The sequence below is a fragment of the Bemisia tabaci genome, chromosome 10 (assembly GCF_918797505.1).
Source record: "Bemisia tabaci chromosome 10, PGI_BMITA_v3".
Classification (NCBI taxonomy): Eukaryota; Metazoa; Arthropoda; class Insecta; order Hemiptera; family Aleyrodidae; genus Bemisia; species Bemisia tabaci.
In genome coordinates this window covers 3861621-3873924 of record NC_092802.1, presented here as the reverse complement: position 1 = coordinate 3873924, position 12304 = coordinate 3861621, and the positions used below count along the sequence as shown (strand labels likewise).

At 42.8% G+C, this 12304-nt stretch overlaps 1 protein-coding gene across 4 annotated transcripts in view; it reads left to right on the top strand.

The window, feature by feature from the left end:
* LOC109038050 (uncharacterized) overlaps nucleotides 1–12304 on the top strand; it is a 434551-nt gene that overhangs the window by 60116 nt on the left and 362131 nt on the right. For all 4 annotated transcript variants that reach the window (XM_072305518.1, XM_072305517.1, XM_072305516.1 and 1 more), the window contains one exon: nucleotides 9477–9560. In XM_072305518.1, coding sequence (XP_072161619.1) covers nucleotides 9477–9560 — 84 coding nt within the window. The remainder of the gene's footprint in view (nucleotides 1–9476; nucleotides 9561–12304) is intronic.

The following is a 12304-nucleotide window of genomic DNA, read 5'->3' as shown; positions in this document are numbered from 1 at the left end:
ATCTTTGCAATCGGTGAAACTGTAATCTTTATTCCCTTTTGTGACACTATGAAGGCCTAAATACGGAACAATCAGAAATGGATTCAAATTGTCTTGACTCTCAGTATAAAGGGACTCTAGTCGGAGCCGGAGAGGCAGACGTTCCGGCGGCTGGATTTTGACCGTTTGTCTGTCTGTGCGGCCGTGCAAAGCGCAGTCAAAAGAAGAGGGAATAATCGCGGGGGACGACGAGGCGAGGGGGCTCCAGCGGCGGGTGTTTGAAATTCCCCGGCTGACAAATTGGTCTGGCGGCTCCTCCAGCCTCCCGATGCGCTCTTGCCAGATGCTTCGTTTCTTTCGTATTTAACTCAATGATTGAATCTGATTCAAGATGATTGGACCTGGAAGTTACCAGGATTCATCAAGGAATAAAACAGTTTCGGAAAAATCCTTCATACTCCTTGAGGGGTGTCCAGCCGGTCTCCTCGCCAAAAATTCCTAGTACGCTCATGCACGGAGAAAAAAACTTCGTGCTTGGGACCCGAAGTTTAAGTCATATGGATCCCTGAAGTTTTTGGATTGAGCATCTGAACACTTTATAGGTCCAGCTGCTGAGGTTTGGATCACACATCTGAAACTTCAGTTTTTACATGTGAAGTACTTCGGTTTTCACATCCGAAAAACTTCGGTTCTCACATCGAATTTTTCGGTATGATGTTTCCGACCGACAGTAAGGTCGATGCTCAATCCGAAAACTTCAGGATCCATATGACCTAAACTTCGGGTCCCACGCACGAGGTTTTTTCTCCGTGTGTAAAGCCCAGCACAATCACCAAAAATCCGAAAATGGGGATGAATCGGGCTTAATTTTGCAATTAGGATCTACTATTCCTGGCTCGATTTAGAAATAGCATATGTGCCATTAGTTTCCCTATGCAGGCAGGTGGTTTTATGGATGAGCCTGAACTTGCATTTTCTAGTTGCGAAATGTGGTCCTATTCAACTGCCAATTCTGCTAGTGTCTCCCCTCAGTAAAAATCGGAAAATATTAGGAATTGCGGTACCTGGAAAATGAAAGAAAATCTGTCATTGATCAGGAAGTTCTGAGCGCCTCAAGTGATTTTCAAAAAATTTATCAATTCATTACATATGTATTCATTCATTTCAGTGGCGTGGCGTGCTTTGCGATACATCGATTGATCTGCCATTTGAACCTATCGATAAGGAGCGATAAACAGGGTGTTCACAACGAACCCCTTAATAGTCGATTCCTAACCATCGCTTCAAGTACGGAAATATCGATAGTCGATCATTCTTGCCTCGCCCTTGTTATTTTAAATCAAACAAGTGTTAATTTATTCCCTGCCAAAAATCAGGAAATCTCGTCTAAAATTTCAGGAAAATCCAAAACTAAACTCTAGCAGACACCCGGTCTGCGGATCCTTCCGCTGAACAAATCGACAGGCGCAAAGCAAACAGAGCGTCAGCGAAGTCGGTAATGAATCATAATTGAGTCGCTGGAGCGCGGATTATGAGCTCGGAACGAATCCGGCGTCGGAGTTGAATTTTCCCAGCCGAAGCGGCGAGCGGCAATTGGCCGGCGCTCAAATATAGGCGTCCCGCCGCCCGCGTCGCCCTTCTATCGGCGCGCGCTAATCGCTGTTCGCCGGCGCGAGTGAACATGAGTGGACGACCCACGCGCACGCCCCGAACCACACTAAAAAGCTCCGCTCGTGATGACCGAACTTGCGTGTTCGTTGTTCGACTCCTACTCGGTTGAGCGGGTTTCGGAACGTCGGGGCCGTTTTTGAGGCGGCAGATACACTTGCACGTTACGAGCGCTTCTTGAAGTGAGACACCAATAGCAAACCAGGATTTCGATCGCACGACGTCGAGCTATCGGAATCCTCCTCGCCTATTGGTGTTTCACTTTCAACAAGCGCTTGTGACTCGCAGGTGTATCTGGGCCTTTAGATTGCCTCTCTTGGATCGGTTACAGGAGACAAATTTTAGGATCAGATGAACCGCGTTTAACAGAAAGGAACCAAGCCACATCAGCTATTGCCAAATTTAATTGGGCAATTTAATTTTTTATCTAAGAATGGTTTTGCGGATTTTTCTGCAAATTTCAGTGAATTCCCTGCGTAGTTCAAAGCAAATTCCTCAAAAATGTCAAAGGAATCCGCCCAAACGTTCTTTCGTAAAAAATTGAATTGCTCTATTAAATTGGCAATAGCTGATGTGGCTTGGTTCCTTTCCGCTTAACGCAGTCCAGATATGAATGGACCAATGGCTCAGTGGCGTGGCGTGCTTTGTGATATCGTCACCTTCCGGGCCAAGTATCACAAGCGCCATGCGACGTTTCAAAATTTCCGCTCCCATTTTATTTTTTTACAGAGAAATTTTTGGTTGAATTTGTTTGAGGATTTCACTGAATTTTATTGGCAGCACAAAAAAAATTCAGTGAAATTTTTCGACAGCTTCGTTGAACAATTTCTCTGTAAAGAAATAAAATGGCGGCGGAAATTTTGAAACGTCGCATGGCGCTTGTGATACTTTGCCCGGAAGGTGACGATATATCGATTGATCTGCCTTTTAAACCTATGGAAAAGGATCAATAAACAGCGTGCTCGCAACGAGCACCTTAATATTCGATTCTTTGCCATAGCTCCAAATGAGGAAGTATCAAGGAACGACCATCCACGCCTCGCCACTGCAATTGACAAGGTACGAATTTAAGCATTCTGATACTTGGGCCTTGTCTCCACGGGACGTTTTCATGGGATTTGTCCCAAGTTCGAATCGCAGGAATGAAACTTCTGGGACTTTTCCCAGTTACCGTCTCCACGGAACGGGGCTCATACGGTCCTGCGACCAGTTTGCGCGGGAAGATAAATTAGATAAAGTCGAGTATTTAACCGGGATTAAAATAATAATTGCACTCAATTGACAATTAGACACATTATTTTAACTAAACAAACATGAACAATGGAGTAATGAATAAAATATCGCACAATTCGTTTACACTTCTTCTTCCCCTCTCACTGGGTCCTAGGGGTAAAAGGACCATACTTGGTACTGGGAAAAATATTGATTAACTCAATATTTTTCCCAACTTCGTAAGTGGGATTTTTCCCCGGGACAAATCTCGTGAAAAGGCCCGTGGAGACAAGGCCTTATTTCTTAAATAGTATTTTACGTAAAATTACAATGGGCCTGTTGCAAACTTTAGCTAGCGCAAAAGGAAATACTTCTTGCAGAAAATGGCTCCTAAATCACGATGAGCGCATCGAGAAAGTCTGCTGAAATACACTCCTAACTTCACACTGCCCAAGAAATGTGCATTTTTTAATCTTCCCACTTCATCAACAATACGGCACAGGTGAACGTTCCGTAAGAGGATGCGAGTCGTTACATCCAACCCTTGCGCACTAGGGTGCTTACGAAATGTTCACATGTGTCGTAGTATTGTTTTTGAAGCGGGAAGAATATAAAAACGTTTTTTTTATAGGCTGATTGTGGACCTAGAAGTGTATGTCAGACTTTTCCAATGCACCCATCGTGATTTTTGAGCCATTTCCCATACGAAATAACTCTTCCTTTTGCTCCAACTGAAGCTTGCATCATGGCCATCATGCTTTTTTCGCGAGCGGAAAGTCGAAGGTCGGTATCTAAAATGTCAACCACTTACATCAATGACTCCCTTATACTGTAAATTTTAACGTTTCCGATAAGTTCAACGTGTTTTGCTTGAAATTTCGACGAAGAATAATGTCTCCTCGAGGTCTAACTTTTGTCTTGTGGTCCACTTCGTTACGTAACTCATGAATGATCCTCTCCTACGCGAGGTGAAGTGAGTTATTATTAACGCGTCGCTTTCCTACATGCATCGTTTTATGAGCCGAATTTCGAAGAAATAAACTCGTAGAGAATTACTTCAATTCAGGCGTTGTTCACATGCGATACTGTCTCCCTCGCCGTGTCACTCCTGAAAGCAGGCCAGGACCGTAAATCCATCGTCTTTTCGCAATCCATCGAGCCCGCCTCATCAAGAATGCCCTCGGTGTACCACATGCTCCGCATGTCCGACCCACCTAAGTAAAAAACTCATATCTCCCTCAGAATTCCCAACGGAGTTACGTGTTTTCTCATTAAGCACGGCAGCGATCTCCTAGATCAATCCAAGTCTGTGCTGAGAGCACGCATCTGTCCTATTCGGGAACAGGCCAGCGCCAGTTGCGAGGCGTGATCGATCGATTATCGATATTCCTCCATTTGAAGCTATAGTAAAATATCGATGATTCAGATGTACGCTGAGAACACCCTGTTTATCGATATTTTTCCATAGGTTTAAATGAGAGGTAACTCGATTATATCGCGAAGTACGCCACGCCACTGGCCAGCGCCCGTTTTGGCCGTGTCGGGTGGGCCGATACGGGCCTCTTCTCTTCTGTCCTTATAGCTAGAACAGCGTATCTCTGTATGGGTCTCATATGAGTTGCGCGGTTTTGCTGTAGTTTCGGCCTCGTTAAAAATGCATTTCGGCCACCGCGGCGAAAAAAGTGACGGCCATTAGCGCGCCATTGATCGGGCGTTTAGGCCGACGAATTTGTCGGAGTTTATTGGAGTCAGTCGCGGGTAATTGGGCCGTATGTTTCGGTGATTGATCATCGGTGGCTTTTGAGAGGGCGACTCAAGTGAGCTTGATTTTCGACTTTCGGTTTGAGATTTCGCTCCTTTTTGGCTCGCATGAAGAGCCGTTCGCGTCTTTCGGATGGAGGCTCTGACGTGTAAGGTGTGGGATCTAATAGTCGGATTGCACGATCATTGTTCAGGCCAACTGCTTGGTTTGCCCTTCTCAAAGAGGTGGGTACCGCGCAACGTTTGAAAATATCTGATCGTGTCCTATTTTTTTCAATGGATCTGGGTCTGTCATCTAAATATGTCCTCGGATTTTGTGTGATTCTTTTGGGAGTGAAGGAAGTTCAGAAAAAGTTGAGAAGCTTTCCGGAAAAACAGCGAAAAATCGCGCTTGAGAAAAATGTATGTGACGTTTCAATAATTATATCCTAACCACTGACGATGCCGGCGACTTTAACTTCAGCTTGGACTTCAATTTTTGATGTGTATCACCGTCATTGCCATCACATGCATTATTGCCTAATGCGATTTTTCGATAGGTAAAGGTCTTTCTCCCGGAAAGGTCTTCAATTTCAATCTGAACTGTTGCTTGGTTTTCATTGAAAAACTAAACACCAGCCGAGGCCGAGACATACATCTATAATTGAGATACGAATTTTTCGACTTCAGCCGTCCAAAATGCATAGGTATTAATTTCGAGTAAAAAAATTTATTTTCCAAACAACGGATCTTTCAGACTCAGATTGTGATTATAGATCGATCAGCCAAGGTGACGTCATGTCTCTGCATCTGCATCAAGCAGAGACTCCCGCTATTGAGGGAAGAAACTCATGCCGGAATCATACGCTGAATGTGGAAGTCATCGGCCCGATGCCTGAATTTTTCAGCAACGATTCTCAGGGACGATCGGGCAATGTCGGATTTGTATGAATTATTCCATTAGATTTGATACACATCTGGATGCAAATAACTCGAATTTGCGAATAAATTTCAGCTGTTGAGCCATGACTGTTGATTTCCGTATTCAGCTGCCAAATTCAGCGTGTGATTCCGGCATTATTTCGAGTAATTTTACCCCCTAGGAGTTAAACTGTTTATAGACTCTAGAAAAAAAAAACACATTGGATCTAGAGTCCAGACTCTTAAAAACGTCGACAAGAAAAAATACTCTTGATTCAATCAGATTTATGCTTAAATCAAGAACCAAGCCTCTTAATTTGAGCGGATTTCCTTTTCATTTAAGCTTAAATCTGATTGAATCAAGAGTCCTTCTTCTTGTCAATGTTTGCAAGAGTCTGGACTCAAGATCCAATGTGTTTTTTTTTTCCAGTGGACTATATGCCACCTTGGCTGATCCACCAATGATCAGATCACAACCTGTCTCTATGATAATATCGCCTCTAATTATGAACATTTTACCCGAATGAATTTGGCATCATCATTTGGCTCGTACGTCGTTTTTCCATTCCGCGGGAGCGTTGGCGTCAGCCGTTAACTGATTTTGAGCCTTCGGTTACACTCGCGAGTAGCGCTATCTATCGGTGCGATCGGCCTACTCCCGCGCCCTCGTCTAAGCACCTCGAGGCCCCGGAGTTTTTTCTACCTCGTTCGGTTCTGTTAATTTACTCCTACGGTTGGGGGGGGGGGGGGGGTTTCGACCCGCGACCGGTGGAGGCGGGTCGTGTGCCCGGGGCGGTGGGTCGATTCGGTGTCTGGGGCCCTTTTCCGTGGGGGAGGGGGGCGGGGATGACCTTGGGGAAGGTCCGAGCCCGGCACCCAAATCGGAGATCTTGGCCGTGTTGCCGCCTCGAGTTCGACATGTTCCTCGAGAAAGAAATAGGTTGTAGGAATGCGCAGTTTATAAAGTACGTGAATGTTTTTATGCTAAAAGGAATCAATTTTATGTAGAGAGGTTTCGTGCAACATAGTTCCTTTTAGCACAAATACGTCCACGTAACACTCAGGAGCGGGGGAAGGGGGGGGGGGGGGTTGAGAGGAGATTTGCGGCAATGAGTTAGTTGCGCTAGTCATAGAATCGGGTTTTGATTACTTTGGCTCAAATATTAGCAAAAATTAAAGAAAACCGTCCGTATGCCGGATTTCTGTGTCCACAATTTACGGAGATATCGCTCATCAAATGCACGGCGTATTACGTCATGAACTGTATACAGTAGTGCTCACCATGGTTTCTTCCACCTTAGTTTCATCCGTGTTTTGCGTTTAGCCAGGATTGCAAACTTGCGACTTGTCTACTCAGTGTCAAGGTCTCTGAGCCAGCCGAAAGGAGTTCACGCCCTCCTTCATTTCGCAGATTTGCAATTTTATCTTCTCGGAAGTCGAAATAGTTGGATCGCGTGTTTTGCCCCCATTTGACTTTCCATACACTGCGTTAAAGTCTCTGAGTCAGTCGAAAAGAGTTCTTTTTCTCCTTCATTGCGTGGATATGCAATTTTACCAACTCGGAAGTTGAAATAGTTGTATCACGCATTTCGCTCAATCCACCTTCACTATTGTCTCGCTCTCGGCTCTTAACTTGCAAATCGCGCCAAGTTCCGAGATGCGTACGCTATTTGGAAATGTGTAAGGCAGCGCGTGTACACTATATTGGAAGGAGTACGTAAAGATAGAGCGAATTTTTGATCAAAACGTCTTAAATTTTATATAATAGATTATTCAAAGTCGCAGTCTACACTATTTACCCGCACTGCCTACGCAGTTCGCAAACAAGCGATTGGTCCATGATGGCTCATGAACATTCTACACCCTTGCCCACTTAGGCGTACTTATTCAATTTTTGAATTGATATCTTTACATTACCGGCAAAAGGATCTTCTCAGCTCTTACTTATTGTATGGCAAAGTTAATGAGAACCTTCTTCCGCCCAGAGTTGCCACATGTTTACTTTCTCACTCCCCTTCCGGATAGAGGAAGTATAGGTACCGTAAATTTTTATCATAATGGTCTCCATGGGACCTAGTTCCCTGATCTAACTGCTTTTTTTATTTACTGAATAAATTCCTAGCATTTTTCTCCGGAAAAATTGATCTTAGTTGAATGAAATTTGGGACCAGAACAGCTCAAAGAAGACCTGTTTCCCAATGACGCAGGTTAAATCTTCAAATTATCTAATAGATCTGGCAGTAGTGTGAATGACCAGTGTAATTAGATTTAGCGGGCTTTCAAACTCTCTAGGTGTATCGTATCTAGGGTTGTCTGATTGTGTCGATGCTTACAATGTTAAACCTTACGATACCCTAGAAAAAATGACTCATATTTCTCGGTCTGCACATTTGACAGCGGTTGAGGTATTGGAGCCGACGTATTAGGGAAATTATAGTCTCTCAATCCCAGACTAACGCCCCATAATTTTGGCCCCGGAATCTCGGCCAGGGAATGATTTCAGGACATTTCTCAAAAATCGAGCGATGAGTCTTATTTCTGAATTTTAATTGCCAGATGAACCCTGAAAATTGACTATTTCTAGTATTCTAACCACTGTAGGATTGTTATCGGAAACTGCTCTAGATACGCCTTGATACGGCAACCCCAATTGGTCGCTTGACAGAGGCCTACCATTATTCAAAATTCTCCTCGAGGTGTTTCATCGATTCATTGGGCGGTCGAGATTTATTCAAATTGAATTGCTTGAGGTGTGGTTTCGGACGAGGAGCTAAGGAACGATCCATTATTCAGGTACCGGCGGGATCATTTTAGGCTAAAAACAAAAGGATAATTATAGTTGTGATTTTCGCAAATTATATGTTCTTCCTCGGAGCGTAATCTGCATTTCCTTTCGGACGCCAAAATTAAAAGTAATTTTTCATCGCATATTCTGACCTGATCCCAATTATGATCTCAAATCCATTAGATTAAAGTGAGGGGAGATATCAGGTCTAATATACAAAATTAAGCTTCCACCTAAGTTGGACTGCGTCAGGCAGAAAAGAACCAAGCCACATCAGCTCCTGTCAAATTTGATTAGACAATTTAATTTTTTACGTGAAAACAGTTGTGTAGAGTATTGAATGATTTTCTGCATAGTTAGAAAGAAGCAAATTCCGTAAAATTTTTAAAGGAATCCGCACGAACGTTTTTTCGTAAAACATTGAATTGCCCGGTTAAATTTGGCAATAGTTGATGTGGCTTGGTTTCTTTCTGCTAAACGCGATCCAAATCCTAATAAATTGTTTTCACAGTCGTTAAAGTGAAAAGTGATCACAAGGGAAGGAGTATCAAACTCTGGGTCTTGAGTTGAACTCTTATCTGAACAGAGAAGAGATTTCGGTTCTGATAAGTTACCTCCAAAAAGTTTGCTTCGATAAAACACGTGCTGAATACATCGCTCAAGTTAGTTGGTGTTCGAGCGAAAAAATAAAATAGGAAAGAACATTTTTTGAAACATTGCAATGGAGATTTTAGTTTCGCACCTCAGCTACAATATGAAGGCTCAAAACGCCTTGCATTATTAAAGCTTTTTAAATGTTTTGCCTAATTTACCCATATTTTTTACCATCTATCGACGGTGAAAGTCGGCAATCACATAACTCGTTTGCGGTGTCTGAAAATCTCCGCCTCTACGTCATTTTCTTAAAGGAGAACAAATTGACATTATTTCTTGAAGTTTTTGCAGAATTTTCTTCGCATTGAGAAGAAAAATCGTGACAGTTTTAAAGAATTGCTGTTGAGTAGTTTTGCCGTTTAAAAAATAAAGTATGACAGGAAGTCTACAACGTCGCAAACCGAGTTATGTGATTGCCGACTTGCACCGTCGATATACCCTTTCGTGGCCGTTTTTTCATAACTTGTGCATATTTTTCCCTCTTTAATTGTGTTTTATTTTGCTTTGCTTGTTGCAGATGAGGTGCCTATGCACGAAATCGCAGACGCACCACTGCAAGGTGGTCCTCCTCGACGAACAAGAGCTTCTCCACGAAATACAGGTGAGCGCCAACTCGTAACTTCTACGACCCACCCTTTTGCCAAGCTAAGGAAGAACGCCGTTTGAACTTTCGAATGTTGCCATATTCCCCCCTTTAAAATGTTTATTCCCGAGAAATATCACGCATTTTCCCCCTTGAAATTCAGGCACTACAGATCAATTTGCAAATGAAATTCTCCGAAAATCGAACAAATGAATACGACCCAAATTATCCCATCTGAGAAAAAAAGCTCGGTCATATGCACCGCACTGGAACAAAAATCTATTGGATCTATAGAATCCAGACTCTAAAAAAAATTTGACAAGAAAAAATACTCTTGATTTAATTGGATTTGTGTTTGAATCGAAAGGAAATCCGCTCAAATTGCGAGACTTGGCTCTGAATTCAAGCAAAAATCCGATGGGTCAAGTGTATTTTTTCACGTCAATTTTTCAAGAGTCCGGATCCATGTGACTTCTTTTTTAATTTTACATGCAAGTAAGTCATCTTAAAAAATAAAATAAAAAAAAAAAAAAAAAAAAAAAAAAAAAATTGATGACTTCTTTTTCCAGTGCTTGAATACTGTGTTCAGTATCGGCCGTACTGTCGAGTTCCAATCAAACCGAACAATAGACAAAGCTCGGTTGTATGAACCGAAGATACGGTTGTACCAGAATCGAGACACGTGGTCTTACATGAATCGCTCAGTGAGGACCACATTGACCACCGTACTTACGACTCTTATCACCGAACTTTGTTTCTCAGTGCACAAGTTTAGTTTCCGAGGAAATTCATTTTTTATCGAAGGAGATTTGGCATCGTCCGAAGGCTCATACGGTGTTTTTATATTGTGCGGCAGCGTACGACGCGTAATGACACGTTTATGGCGCTTTGTTTATCCGTTTTATGGACTACATCTTTTAATAACCGTCCTCGACGTCATTCTACCGGTCGAGTCGCGCGCCTCCGACTCACCTCTGCTCCCGTTTTGGCCGCCCGCCTCGCGCGAGTAAAACCGTCTCTCAGGCAAAGTTGTCTTACTTTTTTATAATTAAACGCGTTTTAACGAGATACGTTCATCTACGTGAGTTTTCAAGAAATAGAAAAATGGAAATTTTGGAATAGTTTAGGAATGTCATCATGATGTCGTTTTACAGTTGAAAAAATATATCTACGTTCCAACGCAACGTCGAAAAATGTGACCGGATCTGTGAATAAGGATCACATCATCCGGGAGAATAATTTACTTTACTTGCTCCCAAAAACTTAAGTTGACTTAAGCGATCAAACTTATGCGTCTTGCACGCTCGTTGAACGCTCTCCGCCGGCGTTGCCACATTATCGTTTGAATCATGATGTCGGTAGAGGGCTAGGTAGAGGACTAATATAGGGAGAGCATGGACACTTGGTTATTTGAACCAAGGTTATTTTGAAATTAGGCCATGGAGCTTTTAGGACCCAAAAGAGCAATGTATGAATTTGACTACATTTTGCAATTTGGAACAATAAATTCTGGCTCTTCTGGAAAAACACTTATGTGCATAGGGAAACTAATGGTACATACGTTGTTTTTAAACCGGGCTAGAATTTATAGTTTCAAATTGCAAAATTTAGTCCAATTCATCCATGAAATTCCATTCATTCATTCACCATGAATTAAGCGCTCAGCCGATAGGCAGCGCTTTTTGATTTCGACTTGCCTCTGAGTACTAGTACACTAGTGCTAACGCGTTTAAATGGCGCACCAGCTCATCGATGTGAAGGCTTTTTGGGGGGGTCCATTTTTAAAATAAATAAAGCTGTGAAAACTGTACTTTATGCTTTTAACGTAATGCGCAGGTAGTTTCGATCGTTTGTCTATAAGAAAATTTCTTAGCGGTAGAGTAATTCTTATCAAAATTGATCGTTGAACTCAAATGAAGCCTAAAAAAAACGCGCCTGATGAGCTCAACAGTGAGCTCATTTTCGGGAAACAAAAATACACGTTTACGGTTTCCTTGGTAGCCTTTGTTTGCTATCAGCTGATGTTTTATTTCCATTTCCCAGCCAAGTCGACGGAGTTCATACGTCCTTTCTTCATTAAACACCATACATTCACTAACACCTGAGCGCTTTTCTAATACGACAGTATTAGAACTTTCCCGCTTGTACCCAGAGTGATTTATCATTACAATTGTTACGACCCGTCGTTTGTAAAGCACGTATTTGACGTGGTTCTTTGCATAAACTTACTCATTTTTGCGGAAAAACACTCATTTATGAACATTTTTTTTGCCATCTTGGTTTGATATTGGAATCTGAAGACTGGCAGTGACATTATTTTTGTTAGAAGACTGGCTGCCCGTTTGGGCCCTGAAAGCTCAATTTTTCGAATCGTCCGTATTTTACCTAAGTACGAGGGGCGTTCAATAAGTAAGTATCCCCCCTCTCTAAAATAAATAGGAATGGACCAATTTTCAAAAACTTGGGCTCAAAATCGGACCATGTGCGGCCGAACGCGAGCCGTTTGCACGCCGTCTGCGCGCCGAGGTGCACACCGCTCCCGCCAAATCCGCGGAAATTTGAAGTCCGCGACAAGAGAAGAGCTTCTCAGCCAACGCTTCAGTCGTTCATCACTGACAAAAAACCAAAGAAGTTTTTGTAGAATAAAGGGCTTACCTCACCTCTCCACATAACCAGCTCGATCCAAGCAGGTCTGATACTGATTGTGAGACTAAGAGAACAGCTTTTGGATACCACGCGTGTAGAGGTCTTTCAACTGGCTG